The 22,137-nt window shown below is 42.6% G+C and overlaps 1 protein-coding gene across 1 annotated transcript in view; it reads left to right on the top strand.

Moving 5' to 3' along the window:
• TMEM241 (transmembrane protein 241) overlaps nucleotides 1–11,315 on the top strand; it is a 143,197-nt gene extending 131,882 nt beyond the window's left edge. Inside the window, exons 16-17 of the mRNA XM_030188024.1 lie at nucleotides 1,006–1,070; nucleotides 11,229–11,315. Coding sequence (XP_030043884.1) covers nucleotides 1,006–1,070; nucleotides 11,229–11,289 — 126 coding nt within the window. The 3' untranslated portion in view covers nucleotides 11,290–11,315. The remainder of the gene's footprint in view (nucleotides 1–1,005; nucleotides 1,071–11,228) is intronic.
• Nucleotides 11,316–22,137: the final 10,822 nt, after the last annotated feature.

Here is a 22,137-nt window from a genome sequence, read left to right as displayed (position 1 = left end):
CCTTTCCCTCCACCCCTTAGCATTTTGTTGCACCTCTCATCCCTTCTGCCCCCCCCCCCATGGGTCCATCTCTCCTCCTCTCTCTCTCCCCACCCCCATGGTCCAACATTACTCCTTTTTTCTGTTCTTCTCTCCCTCCTCGATGCAGCATCTCTCTTTCCTCTATCCTTCCCATTATTCAGTATCTCTCCCTCCCACCCCCAGACCCAACATTTCTCCCTCTCTTCCTTCCCCCCCTTCTATCCCCAGGTCCAGCTGCTTAATTTCCAGAATCTACCACCACTTTCAACACAGCTGTAGGCTTACATTTGAAAGGGAATAAGGCAAATTTTATTTTACTTTATATAAATTGACCTTTTCTGATTTTTTTCTTATGTGTCTAGATAACTTATTTGGGGATTTCTTTCATTTTTGGTGGAGGAAAAAAAATCCTAATAACTGACAGAGGGAAGGAAAAAAACAGAGAGAGAAGAGTAGTGGGATCTGGGAGCTAAAGAGAGGATTCTCTTTCACAGCATCTTGCCACTTGACACCTTCTTTAACCCTTTCCCCTCTTCTGCCAGTGTTCCTGCTGTTGGGGATGGTGTAATATCGTAGGATTCCCATGCAGCTCAGAGCTGCTTAGAACATTATGTATGATCACATCTGGGTAGTAAATTTACCTATCCACTTCAGTGTCTGAGCTGCAGGATATATCTTATAGGGTAGAAGGAACATTATCTTTCATACCCAGTTGCAGTTGGATCAATCGAGGCACAGCGTAATAATGTCTTGCCCAATGTGAATTTAGAAACTTGGGGAGAAGGGGGATATCCAGATCAGAAGTCCTTCCTATATTTATTTTGATTCAGCTTCTGTGGTTCCTGTATTAATGTTCAGCCTATGTTTTTTTTGCTGTTTATGTTGTGTTTCATGCGTCAGCACAATAAAGATATGTTAATTTAATTGAAATGATTATGAAATGAAATGACTGCCCATTAAGAGTGTTTTGTTTTATTTATGCAGGTCATTACAGCTGGTGTGTCATTATTTTTCTTTGATATGATTTTGAATGTACCAACTGTTTGCTGGTAAGTAGTTTTCTGGCTTCATCGTTCTGTTTTCATCATCTGTGGCTTGTGATATATCATATATAGCAGACTACTCTGCAGCCCTGCATTCCTGGTTAGGTTTTCAAGTAGATGGTATCTTATGCAACTAGGTACTACATCCAGAGAAATTCCTCTCATTGGGCGATGGCTCCTAATACAGCACAAAATAAGGTGCAATATTGTCCAGGGACCCAGTGGCATAGGAAGGGGGGGCGGTCCGCCCCAGGTGCACACGGTCGGGGGAGGGGGGGTGGTGCCGGCCCCGCTGGTTCCCTGCTCCCTCTGCCCCGGAACAGGTTACTTCCTGTTCCGAGGCAGAGAGAGCAGGGAACCATCGGGGCGGATCGGCCCTCCCGCAGGTAAGAATGTGGTCCGGGGGGGGGGGGGGGTCGCGCCGTGTTGCACCCGGGGGGGGGGGGGTGCGCAGCGGCGATCCACCCCGGGTGCCATTAGCCCTCGCTATGGCACTGCAGGGACCCGCATTATGGATGCATTGCAAATCTGGTGAAGAAAGGGACCTATGACAATCATAAGCTGGTCACCAATGCTCTTGGATTTTAGTTTGGGAAGCATTAATGCTCTATTTCCTTACAGGGAATTTTAATCTTTCGAGTGCTGGGACTGGAAAGCAGCATATCTGGCTTCAGAGTTGCTCACAGATGTCAGTTATAATTTACAGAGGAGCAAGCAGGACCTCTGAGAATATGGGCCAGTATCAAAATAAAAATGTTGGTTCTTTTTCAGGCATGTGGTGTGTGAAGGGTACTGCCAGCATGTTTTCCCATAGGAAGCTGCCTACTTGGTTTCAGAAAAGCCTGATGAAAAAATTGGCTGTGAAATCTAAACTGACTGAAGCTGTTAACTACAGATGTACTGCTTCCTAAAAAAGCTTCTTCACCTTTCCTGGCAAAACTAGAAATGGGAATGAAATTGTCTCAGATGATGAAACATGTTAGCAACAGTAGCCCTAAAGTGTTTTCCCCTCTGTTCAAACATGGAAGTGTCTGTTTTGTAATCATCTGCAGACATTGTAAAATTTTAGTAACACAGGTCAGAGCCAAACAGAGCTTACGCCTGCCAGTTACTTCCTGACTAGGCAGCTATTGGTATTAAGACTCACTGCTTTAAACCATTGAATCTCAACCAGTCCTTGTGACAAACCCAGCCATTTGTGTTTTCAGAGTATCCATAATGAGTATGCATGAAAGATTTGCATGCATATTAAATATGGTATCATGAAAACTTAACTGGAGTCAAAGTTGAGTCTGTTAATGAAAGAGCAGTCCCTTCAGCATGAATTCATGATCACCTTAACCCTTGCAATTTGGATACTAAAGATCAAAAGTCCATTTATATGTCATGTTCTTTCATTTTAACTTCGCTGCCCAATGTCCCCAAGCAAATGAACATACATACATACATGCATATACACATTTATTCATTTATGTGCACTTTTAAAGCCCTCTTCAGACAGCAAGCACAGCAAAGAAGTTGGCAAAGCAAAAACAGCAATAAAGTAATCAGGGAAGAGTTCAGTATGAGCAAGGAGGAAATCTAGAGGGAGGGGAAAAACGAAGAAAGTAAACAGGGCGTCAGGGGCCTTAATACAAGCTAAAAGAGAAATATTTTAACAGTTATTTTCCAAAGTGGGGAAAGATGTTTTCTGATGGATATAGCATAAGAAGGGTTTCCAAAGAGAGGGATAAAGATAGGAGTAGAGGTGCGGAAGATATCTAGGTGAAGACGGGATAGGGGCTACAGGGAGGGCAAGGAAGCTTGAGAAAAACAGAGTATACAGGAAGGAATATGTATATTTATTGGGATTTATTAACCACCTTTATGAAGAGATTCACCCAAGACAGTGCAGCAGGTACAGTTTAATATAAAACTTAAAATTTTGTTAACAGCATAACAGTAGTAACACCCAAATATAAACATAAATACAATAAATGAGGTAAACTTGAAAACAGAAAAATGAAACCTAATAATAGGACTACAATGAAACAGGATCAAAATATACACATTTATCAGCACTGAAATTTAAATAACAAAGATATAATACAATGCCAGCATATTACTAATGAAATATTGAATAAGCATACAATTAGAACATTCAAATAACATTGCTATGATACTAATGCTTTTCTACAACATAGCTTACCATATAGCTGAGGGACCAAGTGCAGGTATATAGATGGGGGCCGGTTCCCTGTTCTGCAATGAAAATACATATATAATTCAAAAACATGGCATTAGCAGACAAGAAAAGTAGGGAGACATATTGGAATTCAGAGCACGGTGGACCAGGGTCAGAATCTTGGGTTTGATACAGGCAGGGACAGGATTTGAGAAGGGGGGAAACATGATTGTAATGGTGAGCCCCAAGGAAGAGTTTTATGGCAATGGACTGGATGAATTGAAGTCATTTGAGTGGTGATATCAAAAAAACATTATAAAGAACATTGCAGGGATCAATACGAGGGATTACCAGAGCTAGGATTGGAACCCTTAAGTTAGTCAAATGAGGGGAATGGTTTGACTGGCCTAATACAGCGCAGATGGAAGAGCGTACTAAAGTGATGCACATTGGGAAGAATAATCCAAATCATAGTTACATGATGCTAGGGTCCACTTTAGAAATCAGCACTCAAGAAAAAGATCTAGGTGTCATTGTAAACAGTATGCTGAAGTCTTCTGCCCAGTGTGTGGCGACAGCCAAAAAAGCAAATAAGATGCTAGGAATTATTAGGAACCGGATTCAAAATAAGACCAAGAATATGATAATGCCTCTGGATCACTCCATGGTGCGACCTCACTTTCAGAATTGCATTCAGTTCTGGTCACCGTATCACAAAAAAGATATAGCGGAATTAGAAAAGGTTCAAAGAAGGTGACCAAAATGATAGAGGAGATGGAACTCCTCCCATATGAGGAAAAGCTAAAGAGTTTAGGGCTCTTCAGCTTGGAAAAGAGAAGGCTGGGGGGGGGGTATATGATTGAGGTCTATAAAATCCTGAGTGGTGTAGAACATGTAAAAGTGAATTGATTATTCACTCTTTCAACAAAAAAAAAACAAAAACATGGGGACACTCAATGAAATTACATGGAAATACTTTTAAAACAAATAGGAGAAATATTGTTTCACTAAAAGAAATAGTTAAGCTCTGGAACTTGCTGCCAGAGGATGTGGTAACAGCGGTTAGTGTATTTAGGTTTAAAAAAGATTTGGACAAGTTCCTGGAGGAAAAGTCAATAGTGTGTTATTGAGATGGACATGGGGGAAGCCACTGCTTGCCCTGGGATTGGTAGAATGGAATGTTGCTACTAATTGGGTTTCTGCCAGGTACTTGTGACCTGGATTGGCCACTGTTGGAAGCAGGATACTGAGCTAGATGGATCATTGGTCTGCCCTAGTATAGCTATTCTTATGTTCTTATGTTATGCTAATCAAGCTGGGATATGAGAGAGAGGAGGCAAAAGTGACATCCAAGGTGCAGACTCTTGCAGAAAGGTCGGATTTTCATTAATCACTGGGCTTGGGGCACGCGGGAAGTGAATGGCTTCACATTTGAAGATGCTGACAAAAAGATGGTGATCTTGCATCTACTTGCCAGCAGCCTGGAGACAGGACTGAAGGGGGAGTTGCCAAAAGAGGAGGAATTAATAGTGAAGAGAATTTGGATGTCATCCACCCACAAGTAGGGACTGCAGCCAACAGACTGAGAAGAGGAAGAGGAGCCAGAAAAATGTTAAAAAGGGCAGGGATGAGAATCGAATCCTCTGGAACACCTCAACTAAAATACCAGAAGAGACCTGAAAAGAGTGGCCCTGTACATAACAAGTAAATTAGTTCAAGACTGTGGCACAAAGTCTAAGCTCTTGTAAGTAGTGGAGAAGCATCACGTGATCTACTAGATCAAAAGCTGAAGATAAGTCTAATGAGATTTTGAGGGCAGAGTTGCATTGGTTGATGGCCATTCTGATCTTGTTGAGCCTTTTTTTTTTAATACAGCTCCAGTGTTCTGGAACGCAATCCCATCGGCTCTCCAACTAGATGTCTCTTGTAAGAAATTTAGAGCCACACTGAAAACTCCTCATTACTCAGACATTTGGCAATCATAGGTGCTGCAAGGTGTGGTGGCCGCAGAATTACGTGCCTGCTCCTCTTTACTTCGAAGGTTTCTAACTTTCTGGTTCCTCTTCTTTGGGGTCTCTCTCACTCTGACATGAAAAGCAGTATATTAAATTCCAATACGCATAAACATAATCATTGCACTGCACCAAGTAAACATTTACAGAAATGATTCTTCCTCCTTCAAGTCTGTTTCTCTGTACTGATTATTAATCAGGCCAGGAAGAGAAAGTTGAGTGGTGTGAAGGCAAGGGAGAGAAGGAGACATGTTTTGATACCTATCTTTGTTCCACTTTGCTACTTTCTTAACAGCTTATTTAAACAGCACAGATTTCTCAATCACTATCTTAGTTTATGTGGGTGATTCAGCTTTGGAATTAGGCTACAGTTCCCATGCATTCCTGCCAAATCATTTATTCATAGAGCAGAAAGTCTGGTTTCCATCCTAGGAAAGAAAGAAGTTCTCGGAACATGCAATGTGTGAACTTCTTAGCATTCCAGAGCTTTTAAATTTTACCTAATCTCATATTGACCGCTTAACCCCAGCAATTGGTCCAAAGCAGTTTACAATAAGACTTTTTTTTTTAAGTCACAGGGGCCCTTTTACTAAGCTGCGTAAGCGTCTACAAACGCCCAACGTGCGCTAAAATGGAGTTACCGCCTGGCTATCGAGTGGCTCTTGTGGTAATTTCATTGTTGATGCGCGTCCGAAAAATCATTTTTATTTTCTGATGCATGTATTGGACGCGCGCCAAGTGGCTTTTGATGCATGCAGGTCATTACCTCACTTACTGCATGAGACTTTACCGCTAGGTCAATGGCTGGCGGTAGGGTCTCAGACCCAAAATGGACGCATGTCTATTTTCATTTTGCTGCATGTTCATTTTGGGCAAAAATTTTAAAAAGGCATTTTTTTACAGGTGCGCTGAAAAATGATTCTGCGCACACCCAAAACATGCGTCTACACTACCGCAGGCCATTTTTTGGCGTGCCTTTGTAAAAGGGCTCGACAATGAATTGACAAGTGATAGAACTAACATAACCTCCCCTTTTACAAAACCATGCTAGCAGCTTCCGGTGCGGTAATGCCAAAACAACTCATTCAAAGTGAATGGGCTGTGTAGGTTTTGCCACGCGGCTTTGTAAAAGGGGGGAATAGATATTTTTGAAATAGATAAATTTTTAGTTGTTTGTGAAATGTAAAATAAGAATTTCTGTCTATTGAGGAGGGCCATGCATTCCCAGGATACATGATAGACCTTATAGATATACCAATAAGAAACAGAACTGAATCATCACGATCACACCTAAACCTACATTACCCAAATTGTAAAGGACTTAAATACAAAACAACTTACACATCCGGTTTCTCCTACATAAGCGCAAAACTATGGAACGGACTCCCGAAAGCTATGAAAACAATCCATAACCACCTGAATTTCAGAAAATCACTAAAAACCAACCTATTTAAAAAGGCCTACCCCAACGATCCTACGTAAACTCCTTCACCCAACAACACAGCATGATCAGTGATCGTACTGGACAATATACAATCTTCATCCCTCCTGACCCTTCACAACTACCTCATTCGATCACTATACAACCTTGTATTTGTTCTCAACCGACTTGGCGAACGCCTTGACGGTACTGTGTAAGCCACATTGAGCCTGCAAATAGGTGGGGAAATGTGGGGTATAAATGTAACAAATATCTGGACTACTTGATAAGAAAAGGATTGTTCAAAAATTCTTGTAATTTGTATAGTTTTAAAGAATGGGAAATGTAAGATTAAAGCATCTTTTAACCTTGACAAACTTCTTGTATATTGAGAGAAGATCAGAAAGAAACTCTGGTGCTGATCCGTCCAAAATTTTAACAACAAGACAAGATAATTTAAATGCTGTTTGAGCTCTTAAAGGTAACCAGTGAAGAGATGCCAAAAGAGGTGTCACACGATCATACTTTTTTCATCTGTAAATCAGCTTAGCTGTTGTGTTCTGCAACAGTTGAAACTTTTTCATAAGAGTTCCAGAAACACCAGCACCAATATGGTGAACTAATTAAAAAAAAAAGTGCAAATAGCTCTCAATTGCATAAATATGAAAAAAACCCCATTTTTATAGAAGTTGCTAATCTGAAGATCGAACGCCAAGAAAGAATGCAAAAAGACACCTACTTTGGTAGAATTTTCAATTGTAAGAGAATCATTGGAATTTAAAAATAATGTTTTATGAGTAGATTCTGAATAATGGCCCAACCATAAGATTTTGGTTTTAGTTGTATTCAATTTTAGCAGATTAGATAAAGCCCAGTTTTCAACCTTGTTAATAAAATTAATAATTCTGGTAAAGCTCAGAGGGTTATGTAAAGTCTGATCACTTCAGAATCAGTGCAGAATTGAATAAAAGTTTCAACCATGCATTAAATCTATTATCCAATGGAATATAATGCTGTTGAATGTAAACTGTCAGATTGACATTGGCGTGTGGATATAGAAAAACAACTATTTTTTATACAAACTACACAAATGCCTTTAAAATACTGGTGTCAAAGTTAATGTGCATATTAGATTTACAAGCAGTAATATTAATTGTTGATGTTTAATAGGCAATATTTAGAGGCATGATGGCCACCCAGTAGGGAGGCTGTTTGTGTCTTTCCTGACTTGCTTTACTTTCATTTTACCATGATTCCTAATCATGCCAAAGAGAAGATGGAAACAACAGACTTTTGCTCATCTGTTTCAAACAACTTCCCTCCGTCAGGTGGAGGTTACCAGCTTTGTCAGCCTAATCGCAGGGCAGTTCAGCTTGTTAGGATGAAAGGAAGAACCCTGACTTCGGAAGTGAACCATTGTTTAGCCCACAAGGCCCAGATCTGCCTTCAGTACCACAAAGACCAGGTGTCTGTGGAGTAACAGTGTGAAGCCATGGAGCGAACGGGTCTGCAGGTGGAACTCGAAGCTATGGAGAGAACGGGTCTGCAGGTGGAACTCGAAGCTATGGAGAGAACGGGTCTGCAGGTGGAACTCGAAGCTATGGAGAGAACGGGTCTGCAGGTGGAACTCGACAACCAATTGCTTGGGCAGGAGAAACAGTGGCGGTAGCGTCACTGCTTCAGCAGAGTTCTCCATCTTTAGGGCCCTGTTTACTAAGGCGCATTAGTGTTTTTAACGCACCTACAATTAGTGTGTACGCTGTGTAGGTGCCTATAGGGACAGTGTGGCATGTACACGGTTAACGCGCCTATAACGCAGCTTAGAGACGAGTGAGTAGAGCCAAGAGTGGATACTGAAAGTGGTTTTACCCCCACTAGTAAGACTGGCTCGAATAATTTTAGTTACGATATGGACTGTGCCAGACTATGTGTGGGTTTAAACCCCTTGATACAACATAATGCAGCAAAAATGTTTAAACTGCAACAACTTATTGATCAAAATAACTCAAAAAGTTGAAGATTTGACTGTACAAATGCAACAATTAAAACAGACTCAGACATCTTCCATTCAAGACAAGTTGATTTTTCAGTGGAAAATTGAAAATGTTGACAATTATTCTAGACAGTTAAACTGGAGACTCTTGAATTTTCCTAAATTGCTAACAAATACCCCTAAAGAGCTATTCTGTTGGTTTCTTAACAAATATTTTAGATATTCTGATTCAACTTTACCACCTTTTACCTAACATTTATTTCATTCCCAGAAACCGTAAGCCTCCATGGAGTTCTCCGAGATCTTTAGAAGAAGTTAGAAAATGACATGGGGATGTGGAGTCGCAGTATACCACGGTAAATCTGTGGTAAAAGGAAAAATTGGCCCATTTACCGGGGCTGCAGGAACAAAATTATTCACCGTTCTGCGGAACAGTAAAAAGTTTTGCTCTTGTGGTTTAAAAAAAAATAGCTGCGGTTACCACTCCCGCTGATCCAGCATCTCCATGCCTGCCTGCCTTCTTCCCTCCCTCCTTCCCGCAGTAACTCTACCTTATGCAGCCAGTTGAGCCAGCAGCGATGTCCACAGGCCTGCTCCTGGGCCTTCCTTTGACGGATCCTGCCTTCTGATGCAACTTCCTCTTTAGCTAAAACAGGAGGTTGCATCAGAAGGTGGGACCCAGCAGAGAGATGTGGGAAGGAGGGAGGAAGGAAGGTAGGCATGGAGATGCTGGATCCGTGGCAGGCATTTTTCATGAACCTTAAATTCTGAGAGGCTTTTACTGTTACACAAGAAACTAGCATGTACATCTCATTGCCAGCTGTAATTGCTTGTTTTTCCTTTCCCAGGTCACCTGTAGATTTGTTAATCTTTATTAGATGTGTTTTATGTCTATTTGCGATGATTTTGCATAAGGGAGCTACGGGGGTGGGGGAGGGGGAGTAAGACAAAGTGCCGTACCCTTGTTGGAGGGGGGGAAACTGGAAATGCAGGAGGGGGCTGAAGGGAAGGGGGGGCTGTAGGGAAGGAAGAGGTGCTGGACCATTGGGGGGGAAGGGAGGGCTGGCTGGAAGGAAGAGAGAGATGCTGGACCTCTGGGGTTGGGCTGGAGGGAAAGGAGAGAGGTGCTGGGTCTATGGGGATGCTGGGGAGGCAGGGACAGAGGCACTGGACCCATGGGCAGCTGCTGGGGGCAGTAAAGGTACTGGATCTGTAAGCGGCTGCTGGAGGGAAGGGACAGAGGAACTGGATTGGGCAGTTGGTGGAGGGAAGGGGAGGCGCTGGACCCATCGGGTGACAGAGGAGCAGGGAGAGAGGCACTGGATCTATGGGAGGGAGGTTGTTGAAGGGAAGGGACAGAGGTGTTGGATCCTTGGGTGACTGTTGGAGGGAAGGCACAAGAGGTGCTAGACCTGCAGGGGGGAGGAGAGAGAGATGCTGAACCAAGGGGATGAAGGAAGAAGGAGTGAAATAATGAACACACAGCAGAGGAAGGGAGGGAGACACACTAGTGTGGGAGAGGAAGAGAGGGGAGAAGCTGGGTATGAAGAGGTATACAGAAACGGAGGGAAGATGATGGGCATGGAGGGAAACATAGGGATAGGAACACAAAGGGGAGATCCTTTGTGTATATGTACACAGAAGGGCAATGGCTATATTGAAGAATGACTCAGCAGGGTACCGTGTTTCGGCATGCACAAGTGCCTTCCTCAGGAGTCTTGTTGTCTGTGTATGGTGATATAGATCCAAAAACTCTGCATCACAAAGGTCTTTCTAAAGACCACTATCATACACCAAGGCTCGATATCTCCATACACAGACAACAAGACTCCTGAGGAAGGCAAATTGCGTCCTGACTCTGTTCCCTCTCCTTGCCTTTTCCTGTGATTCGTGTTCTTTCCACTTCCTGTGGTTTTGGTCGCATAGAAGGGCAATACCAGACATGGCTAGGGCTCAGGGCAGAAATTTGGGAGGGAACCTCAAAATGCACTACCATGCCGTGCCTTCTTCAGCTTCCAGCAGGCTGGCTCTTGCCAGGGGGCAGAATTTACATGCACCACTTTTTAGAATACACCTAAAAAGAAGCGTGTATAAATTCCAATTATTGCCAATTAGTGATGATAATTGGTTGTGGGCCAATTATGGCGCATTGCTTAATTAAATAGTGCATGTAAATTGGCCACAATCACAATTTAATGCGTGCTACTCATCACGCCTTATGTAGAATTCAGGGGCAAGAATGTAATTCTATAATGTAGACACAAATATGTATGTCAGTTATGTGCATTCATGTTCAGAATACTAGCATATGTACAGGTATTTGTGCACACACATGCCAGATATTGACCTATGCACTGTTCTGTAAATAAGCAATAGTGGATATTTTATAGGTGGGCATGCACATGCTTGGGTAATATAAGTCCGTGCATAATGTATCCTTTTATGTGTTTGTGTACAATGCTCCAGATGTCTAGTAACCCTGTAGATATAAATAGTAATAGCAGTAGTATCTGATGTTCTGTTCTGTCTCGTTTTCTGGTCCAGCACTAACATTTGCACCTGATCTCCTTCACAGCATCTTGCTTGGTGGATTGGGTGAGAGCTTGCTTGTTTATACAGAGAATGCAAGCACTTAAAGAAGGCGATAAGCATCCAAGAAGCAAACCCAACCTGCCAAATGGAGCAAAACGGTGGATGCTCTGAAACGAGACCTCTCCTCCATTCAGAAGATTTAAAATCCTTCTGTGAGAAAAGCACAGAACTGCAGCACTAGAAAGCAAAAGAAATGGGCCTGCGTCTCTTTCTCCTGGGAAACTATGTGCTATTAATAGAGCAAGCATATTAGAGAGATGATTAAGAGTTTCACTTGAAGCAGTGAAACTCTTAATCATCTGTGAGAAGTTCTGTAGGAAAACGCTACACTGAGACTGTAGATAGGCCAGTGTGTGTGAACCGCTAGGCTAAGCCTTCTCATGCAGAGGACTAGGCACATGCTCATCTTCATGGTAAAGACAGGAAAACCCTGCACTTTCCACTAGATGTCCCAACGATTTGTTCAAATATGGAGGGGAAAATTACACTCAGCAATGCCAACATTATAGGAACAGTCCAGCTACTGTGCTGCTGTATCTCATATGCCCTCACAGGGTTCCAGCCTCTTGCCCTGTGCAGCGAGACAACGTGCCTGCTTCTGAGTGACCTCATTTGGACTGGCATATAGAGTGCTCATTCAGTGTCACTAACATTTTGCAGGAACCTTACATTCTGAGAGGCTTTGCACTATTACACAAGGAACCAGCATGTATATCTGTAATTGCTTGCTTTTCCTTTCCTAGGTCAGCTGTAGATTTGTTATTCATAATTAGATTTGTTTTATGTCTATTTGTAATGATTTTGTAAGATAAGCACAGACTGGAAGTATTTAAAATTAACAAAATATAATGAATAGGTAGAGGAAAGGTATATCAAGTAAGACCAGAATATTCCTTTTCTGCACTTAATTTTAAATTGGGCAAAAATGAATAAAAATATGGTGTAGCAGCTAACTCAGTGGCTCATTAACAAGTTCTGTTCAATGCTTGGAGCGGACCTGCCACATAGTGGAGATGCCCTGGAGGCAGCGTTCTCAGGCCCCTGGGGGAGGGGCATTGTTTTGTGAAATTTACGTCCTGGTGTTTTGCTTCCTCTCACATTTTTCTGCTCCATCTTTTTAATGATCTGCTTGGATGGACTTAATTCTGTTCAGTTTAAGCTCTAGAAATCCTAACCTAATGCTTTCGGTTACATGCAAGCAGAAGGCAATCAGTTCTTTGCAAGCTTTGCAGTCCAGTTGCATCTCAGCCTGTAAGGTTTTGCTGAGTGGAGAAGGATGAGTTTGACAAACTATTGATTGTGCTGTTGTGTAGGCAGGCATGCACTGGGGACATGTTCAGACAAATTCAAGGCCCAGCTCCTCAGCCATAAAAGGCTCATGCATTTGCATACACGTCACGATCCCAGGCTTTGAACAATCACGGACTCTGGAACAACGTGAACCCTTGGCCTACTATCGACAAGCAGCAGCAGCAGCAGCAGCAGGCAAAATCCCCCAACCAATACTGGACTACAGGACTGGAGCTGTAGACAGGCAGGGCTGGAACAACAGGCGACTGGAACGGACTTGGCTTGGCTGGACCGGAATCAGATTCTGGAACAAGCTGGGCTTGACTGGAATCGGATTCAGGATTTAAAAACAAGCTTGGCAGCAAACAGGGCAGAGACAAGCAGGAAGGGGACTGGAGCTAAAGACTACCAGGGTAGACAGACAAGCAGGGACAGAACCAAAGCTGAAGGCGTGCAAGGTGGAGACAAGCAGGAGGGGGACTGGAGCTAAAGATTACCAGGGTAAAGACAGATAAGCAGGGACACAACCAAAGCTAAAGGCTTGCAAGGCAGAGACCAGCATGAAGGGGACTGGAGCTAAAGGCAGAGGGGACTAGAACAAGCAAGACAGACTAGGCAGAACACGAAGCTGACCACACAGACAAACAACAGAACAATGGCTGAAGCTAAGGTAGAGGGGACAAAACAAGCAAGGCAGACTAGGCAAAACACAAAGCTGACCCACACAAACAACAGAACTAAGTCTAAAGGCAGAAGTGCACACAGGCACCAAAATAAGAAAACAAGACACAGAAGTGCCCACAGGCACCCAGACAAGAACAAGGCAAGAAATCTAAACAGAAGTGCCCAGAGCACAAAGACTAGAACAAGGCAGAAGTGCACACGGACTAAGCTGGGGACCTTTGGCATTGTAAAGGCCCTGAATGAAAGTCAAGCACTTTCTTATAAACAGGACAGAGACAGGAAATACACAGAACCCAAAGTGAGGCTTGAAACTCAGGAAGTGGAAACCCTACAGGACAGAAACAGGAAATACACACTGAACACCAAAGTGAGGCTTGGAACACACAGGACAAACACAACAATGCAGATAGAAGCCAGCCTATGAGCTGACCAGCAGAAATAAGGTGAGTCAAAAGAGGGGTCACGGCCACAATCGTGACACACAATTTGTGTGATAGAAGCCATGTTGTATATTTTAAAATAGGCCTGTTAAATGTCATTCGTATGGTGACTTGCCTAATCCTTTCATCACTGTTGCCGAAGCCATTTGTTCTCAGAAGCACCCCATCATCATAATTCTGGTGCCAGCCTCCTATGTAGTGAGTCTGCAAAGCAAGAAAATCTTCAATCTTATTCATTCTAGAGAATGTAGTAAAAGCAGTTAGTTTAGTAGGGTTTAAAAAAAGGTTTGGATGGCTTCGAAAAGGACAAATCCATAGACCATTATTAAAATGGACTTGGGGAAAATCCACTGCTTATTTCTAGGATAAGCAGCATAAAATGTATTTTAATTATTGGGGATCTTGCCAGGTACTTTTGACCTGGATTGGCCACTGTTAGAAACAGGATTCTGGGCTTGATGGACCTTCAGTCTGTCCCAGTATGGCAATACTTATGTACGTATGATCTGAATGCATACGTTTGGAACCCTTCCTTTTACCCCTTACAATTAGGGGTTCTGTTGCTAGGTGTTCATACATTGTAAATTTAGAGGTCAGCATTCAGCCTGTGGCAGTAAGCTGCTGACTTAAGACCAGATATTCAGTGCCAGGGCATGTGCAGCTCCTGGCATTGAATATCCAGATATGTCTGCCAACTCAGAAGTTAACTGGGCACCCGTACCTGGTTGACTCGCTGTTTTGCTGTCCTTTGTGGTTACTTAGCTGCTTAACAGACTAAAAATTGCAGCTAACTGACTTGACATTCCACCCTGGCTTGCCCCTATCTTAGCTGATTAGCGGACATATTCAGTGTCACTAACCAGTTAAATGCCACTGACTATCAGTTGCTGACTCACTTAGTGAGGTTTAACTGGGCAGCAGCCTCTCCTGCCTGGTTAAACCCTTTTGAATATTGATCCTTTAGATCATGGGTGGGCACAATGAACCTGCATGAGATTGATTTGCACACAGTGGAAGCAATACATGCAAATCTATCTCCTGCATATTCATTATGGAAATATTGAAAACTGGACTAGGTTGTATCCCTCGAGGACTGTGGTTGCCCACCAATCCCTTAGATGTCTGTTTTCCAGTTAGGGCTTCCCCGAGGGTACTAGAAACTGATGTATCTGTGTTTTGTGACACAAGCACTATTGCTGGGTACCTTTTTCAATTGAATCAAATATATACAGTGGTGCAGAAAAAGCGCAAAACCACAGTGAAGCCTCCAAGGCAGACAAGGATTGGGGGAGGAGAAGAGCAATACATAGTAAGTGCATAGGTTGGGCAATAGCAGGGGGAGGCAGCAGAGCCTCTCTACACTGAAAGTTTCTTTACCACGTGTTTACACTGTTCACAATTAGTGTGGATGCACTTGGAGAGGTGATGTGCACTGAGGATAACTGCACAGGTGACAGCACATGGTAGATACCATGTGCTAAATGCGGTGAGCAGTCCCTTCCCATTTTTCACCCATAACCAGTGTTCCCTCTAAGCTGCGCACATGCACCTGAGCACACAGGTCAGAAAGGGAATGCACACAAACTTTTTGCTGGCTTTCTTTATTGTGAACATAGGCTATACCGCACATGGGCCAGCAAAATAGAGAGAGAACATTGTTTATAACCCACCCAGGTCCCACCCCACAACACACTGTGCAGTTAACGTATGAATCTGCAACTGTGATAAGTTACCCGCTTGTGGGGTAAGAGTGCACAAATTCATATGTTAAGCGCTTAATGTGCTTTAATAAATAGGCCCCTAAGAGAAATAGTGGGGGGTTTTTGGTTCTGTGACCATTGAACATCTATTTTATGTCTTTTTTTTTTTTTTTTTTTTTTTGCATCAAGGATATTGAGCAGTCAGAAGCTAAAATCAGAAGCCCTAATTACAAAGCCACTGAATGCTAGGATTGAATGTTAAGAAGTGCCTTACAGGTTTGCTGACCAGTCGCTCATGACCTGCAAAATGTATTGTTGGCTGCTGCTATGTGGTTATACCCGATGTTCTTATTCAAATAAAAAGTTATATATAAAAAAACAGAATATTACAGATTCAAGGTCTTTATTTTTTGTTTCACGAACACTGTTGCAAGCATGGAAAATAACTTTAAACCACCTTTTTGACCTGCTGTGCTAGTAATCATACAGTTTAGGGATTTATCTTTGAGCTTTAATGCTTCAGAAAGGGCTTATGCACAATATAGAAAGAATAAGGTATCTTAGAAGGAAAAATGATGACGTAGGCTGCTGAAAAGCCATGGCTTCTCACAGGTAGTCGGAAGAGTCAGCATCCACCCACTGCACAGAACTGCCCAAGTGCTCCCCCATCTGTTCCAGCTTTTTAGTAGTCTGTACTATACCTGAACAAATGCTCCTCCTGAATTAGAGAATGACACAGGGACAAAGTTTGTCCCCATCCCCACAGGTTCCGTCCCTGTCTCCGCTCCATCCCCATGGGCTCTGTCCTCATCTGCAGAAGCCTCGAACAATTATGATTTTATATTTAAATCTTTTTATGAAAGTATAAAAAGGAACAATATGCTGTGCAACTATTGTGTATAAATTACAAATAGGAATCAATAATAACCCTTCTCACCACCACTCTACCCTTCTAACCACAAAAATAGCTGATTTCTACCCTGTTTCCCCGAAAGTAAGACATCCCCCGAAAATAAGACCTAGTAGAGGTTTTCCTGACTTGCTAGATATAAGGCCTCCCCCAAAAGTAAGACCTAGCAAATTTTTGTTTGAAAGCAGGGCCGCCGAGAGCCGGACAAGGCCGCCGCCCCCCCCCCCCCCCCACCCAAGGTCGCCGGGCCCCCCCTTCACCCGCCCTCCGTTGCTCCCGGAACTAACCTTAAATGCCTCCTTTCACCTTCGCAGCAAGCAGCAGCAGGGCAGACCTCTCCTTCCTTTTGTGCCCCGCCCTCGCGGACGTTACATCAGGCGAGGTTGGGACATGGAAGGAAGGAGTTGCCTGCCCTGCTGCTGCTTGCTGCGAAGGTGAAAGGAGGCATTTAAGGTTAGTTCCGGGAGCGACGGCGGGCGGGCCAACCCCGATGTATCCCTGAAAAATAAGGCAGCCCCTGAAAATAAGACCTAGCGCATTTTTGGGGGCAAAAATTAATATAAGACAGTGTCTTATTTTCGGGGAAACACGGTACTACCCCAAGGAATCCTAATCCACCCTGTTATAATGTCCAGGGGCACAAAACAGAACCCATTCTGTATGTCCTAGAGGGGAGAAATATGCCCTATGAAGCACTTATGATTTTTTAATCTGTGGATAAATAAGTCATCATCAATCTCAAGATTCAGTCTAGCTCTCCTGTCTTCCACAGTCCTTCCTGCAATACAAATTGTCTTCTTAGAAGATGTGCTGGTAGCAGGAATGTACAGGATCCACCATGCAAATGTTGCTAATTGTGGCCAGCATATTTACATGTTTTTCCAAAAAAATCAAAATATCACTATCAGTCCAGTTCATTAACAGGCTTCAAAGCAGACACTGACACAGGGTCAAAATTTGTCCCTGTCCTGGGCTCTGTCCCCATCCCTGCCCCGTCCCTGTGAGCTCCGTTTCCGTCCCCGTTGGATCTCTCCCTGCCCTGTCCCCATCCCTGCGGTTACTGTGTCATTCTTTATCCTGAATGGATTCACTCAGACCGTTTAACAGGCTATTTCAAAGCCCATGATACCCTCCTCCCAACCCAATTTGCATTTAGAAAGGGTTCCAGCAGCAAGACTCTACTAACACTTCTGATCCAAGATGCTAGGATTCTTCTAAGTATGGAATTCCAAACAATAATTTTGCAATGTCACCTTTCAGCTGCTTTTTGATATAGTTCATCATCAAATGCTCTTAGAATTGCTGTTGCCAATTGTGCGAAATACATAATGGAAATTATAGGTGACGGTATAGATTCCTGAGGAACACAAATCTAAACAGAGACAATAAATTGTTTCCCCTCCCCACCACCCCTTCTGTCATTGTGTCGCCATTTCAACAGAATCTTATGATTGATGGTATCAAATCTATGAGGTCCAAAAGCAGGCACCAATGTTCATCCAGAAATTCTAACTACAGCAAAATCTGCTTTTCCCAAGACTTTTGGCAGGTATGGTAAATTTTGTTATGGGTGTATAATTATTCAGGTTTGATGGATCCAGTGAGGGCTTCTTTAATAGCGTTTCCTACGGAAAATGACCAGTTGGTGGTGTAACATTATTAGAGGTGTGCAGCTCAGATTTTTGTCAAGCCATTTCTCATGTCATTTTTTTGCCTTCTGTTTCATTATGGGAAGATTGTCGTTAAGAGTATGCATTCTTTTACAAATGGCACACCAAAAAACATTAAATTTCATGGAGGTTTTTCCTGTCAATTTAATTTCACAATGACATGAAACGAGCTGGAATGTCATTTCAAATGAATGCACGTTCCTATTAATTATACAGTTCCATGCAGAAGTCTTCATATCTTCATACTTTATTCTGTGCTGTCTAAAATGTATTTCACAGATCTGGAAAAAACATACTCTAGATTTTCAATGTGAAAGAACAATTTTAGAAATATTAAAGGTCATAGCTTATCCAGCCTTTTGTAAGAATTCACATGTTTACTCTTGTTACTGGGGTTTCCATCAGTTTTAAAAGTTTGTTATAAAAAAAGTTCTTGATGGCTCTTTTATTTATCAAGCTAGCAAATCATGGAATTCTACATCCCTGAATGAATTTGAATGTTTTTTGGATATTTACAGTTTCATAAAGGATTGAAGACTTATCTTTTTAGTAAATATTTGGATAAATAATATAGTAGGGCTATCAGTAACTTAATTGTGTGTTTTGAACTTTATGTAAATTGCTGAGATACTTTACTGTTTGTAGCGGGATATAAATACCCAGAATAGAACAGAATAGTATATTCATGGCACACATTCAATTTCTTGAATTCTATATAGGTTGCCCAAAGATGGTCATGTAAATGAATTAATCAAATGGGTGCTAACAACCAATTAATTGGCACTAATTTGGATTTACATACGCATCTGGCTACGTGCTAGTCTATAATGCTGCATGACTAAAGTGTCATGTGTGCAGTTCAAAAGGGGGTGTGGCCATGGGAGGGGCAGGGGCCGGTCAGGGGTGTTCCACAGTTATAGAATACTGGAATTAGATGCCCATCTTGCATGTCAGGATTTACGCCCATTTTCAGGAGGCTTAAGTCCTTGCATCCAAATTTGAGTGTGGGAATCTGCTCCAAGCACTGTTCTATAAAATTTGCTCAGCCTGAAGCGTTCTTTATAGAATAACACTTGGTACAGATTTTTCCCAGTTCCTATTTTTGAGAGCCATTTATAAAACCCTCCCCCATTAATGTGTTAACCTATAACTGTTTTTTTTAATAATGCTTTATTTTATTAGAAATCCAATATGAATTACAAGCAATTAGCAATACTTGTAGAAATTAGGATACATTTTAAGAAACTTATTAACAAAAAGAAATAACTATATCCTCTCGTACTCTCCAAGAGGAAGGGGTCCATCAGAAACCACAGAGAGATACTCACACTTAAAACAAAAAAAGGAAAAGGATGTTAACCAGCTTTCAAAGGAACTGAAAAAATTGGCCAAAAAGTCTGAAAACTAACCAACAATTTTTCCATAATTATATATACATATAAGAATGATTGAAGAAGAAACCACACAATCTTGATTGCAAAAGTCTTCATAAACATTTACCAGCACACCACTGAGTAACAACAGGCTCTCAAAAAAAAAAAGTGGTATCTATGTATGTAACTTTATTATACATTTTATAATGCAAGGAACAGTGTAGCAACCAATTTACAAATAACTAGCCATTAAGCCCATTAAAACGGGTGAGTATTGGTATGTTTTATTTTGATGTGTAACTCCCTCCCTCCCTCCCAGCTCCAAGGCCCCATTCCCTCCCTCCTCCCCTCCCCTCCCAACTGCAAGGCCCCCTTCCGTCCCTCCCTCCCAGCTCCAAGGCCCCCCTCCCCTCCTTCCCAGTTCCAAGGGCCCCCCTCCATCCCTCCCTCCCAGCCAGCTCCAAGGCCCCCCTCTGTCCATCTCTCCCAGCTCCAATGTCCCCCTCCTTCTGACCTCCAATGTCCAGCATCCTCCCTGCTTCCCTCCCAGCTCCAAGGCCCCCTCCCCTCCCCCTCTTCCCTCCCAGCTCCAAGGCCCGCCCTCCTCCCAGCCAGCTCCAAGGCTCCCCTCCGTCCATCCCTCCTAGCTCCAAGGCCCCCTTCCTTCTGAGACCTCCCATGCCCAGCATTTCTCCTGCCCTCCTCCCCCCCAAGGTCGCCACCGCCCCTTCCCCTCCCGAGGTCGTCGCCGCCACCGCCCCCCCTCCACCCGGGCCGTAACGTCAGCGAGGGCAGGACACAGGCAGGGAAGGAAGGCCGACGGGAGCTGATCTGCCTGCTGCGGTTTCAGTGCTGTAAGTTCAATGGAGAAGAGAGGGCGCGCCCCGGGTGGAGGGGGTCTGGTGGTAGCGGCGACCTCGGGGGGGGGGGAGCGGTAGCAACCTCGGTGGTTCCCTCCTCAGTGCAGTTTCCCTCTTTGTTCCGTCATCACATCTTGATGCAGGGGCGGGACAGAGAGGGAAGTCTCTACTGCGTATTTGCAAGTGAGTCGGTCACATTTTTAAATGTTTGATATTCAAATATACAATATTTTTTTACTCTAAATTCCATATGGCCATGCAACCTCTTGAAACTCACCCCTGTGTGAGCAAATCTGTTCGAAATAGTTTGGTATTCTGAAATAAAATTATTTTACAGTGTGCCTGGTAATGGAGAGATTTATGTTGCTATATAAACTTAAGTGCAAATGTGGAGGACTGGCCTAGTGGTCAGAGCACCAGTCTTGACATGCAGAGGTGACCAGTTCAAATTCCACTGCTGCTTCTTGTGATCTTGGGCAAGTCACTTAACCCTCAGGTACAGACTTAGGGTATGTTTATTAAGGCGCATTAGCATTTTTAATGTGCTTTTAAAGTTAAGGTGCGTTAAATGCTATCGTGCAATGCATTCCTATGGGTGCATTAGCGTTTAACACGTGTCAACCATTAACGTGCATTAAAAATGCTAATGCATCTATAGCACACCTTGGTAAACATACCCCTTAGATTGTGAGTCCTCCAGGGATAGGGAAATACCCAGTATACCTGAATGGTGAGCTACTACTGAAACGGTGAGAGCAAATTCCAAATAAAAACAAATATATATAGCAACATAAATCTCTCCACTACCAGGCACCCTGTGAAATTACACAAAACCTGGAAAAAATAACAACATAAATATAGCAAACTGAATTAGCACTAATTCCTTTGATTCTAAGAACATGAGCCCTACTTAAGAATAGGCAGCACTACAAATATTACTACTGGTAAAACAGAACAAGTGTGACTGCTACAGAGTTCTACACAGAAGCTACATACATACAGAACACCACACCTTGGTCACATACAAAACAAAAACAAACCCTCAACAAATGCAGAACAAGGGATCACACATTAGAAATATAAATATGAAGACAAAAGTTGAACTGGGAACCCCAAGAAGTCAAGCTAGGCAGGTACCACAACACAGAAGAAACTAAAACAGAAATGCATTTCCTCCTGTCCTGAACAAAATACGAATACATCAGCGGTGCTTAGTCAAAGAGACCTTTAGTAAAGAGGGGAAAGCAGGAGAAAAATAAAAACATCTCTAACATCCTGAAAGTAGGTTTCTTTTTCTTACGCCGCCTTAGGTCAATCAGGAATTTAATTGATAAAGATTTGTTGTGTGTGCTTTTTCTATGCTACTAAGGCATGTAGGCACCTATACACATCCAACGTGCGTCAAATTGGAACTAGTGTCCGGCTACCGCATGCCTCGGGTGTTAATTCCATTTTTGATGTGCATCCACAACACGCGGTAGAAAATATCTTCTATTTTCTACCACGTGGTGTTATAGGAAATGTTACAGTTCCAAAATGATGTTTAAGAATAGAGGGGATCGCTCAGAGCATGTGGTCGCAACATGTGCTGTAGTTCTAAGTTTTAAGATATATTTTGATTCTATTCTGTTTTATTATTCCCCAATTACCTATAAGGTGATAAGATAAGCATATGTAAGGAAAAGGGGAAGTAAATACACTAAATTTGAATTAATTACATTAACCTGCATTGTACGTTTAGGAACATGTGCTTAAAGCATTTGGAGCTTGCACATGTGAGGACATGTGCTTTTCCCAATATAAAGGCCAGATAGTTAACTTTAAAAAGAAAATGTTTATTTCTAATACAGGCAAGGTAACAAGTTTACAATAGAGAGGCAATTTTAGAGAGGATCTTTTACTAATGGAAGTATGCTACAAAATAACAGGTTTGATTGTAAATGAAGCTGGATAACTCACATTGAT

This window comes from Microcaecilia unicolor, chromosome 1 (assembly GCF_901765095.1).
Source record: "Microcaecilia unicolor chromosome 1, aMicUni1.1, whole genome shotgun sequence".
NCBI lineage: Eukaryota > Metazoa > Chordata > Amphibia > Gymnophiona > Siphonopidae > Microcaecilia > Microcaecilia unicolor.
This window is presented reverse-complemented; position numbering and strand designations above follow the sequence as displayed.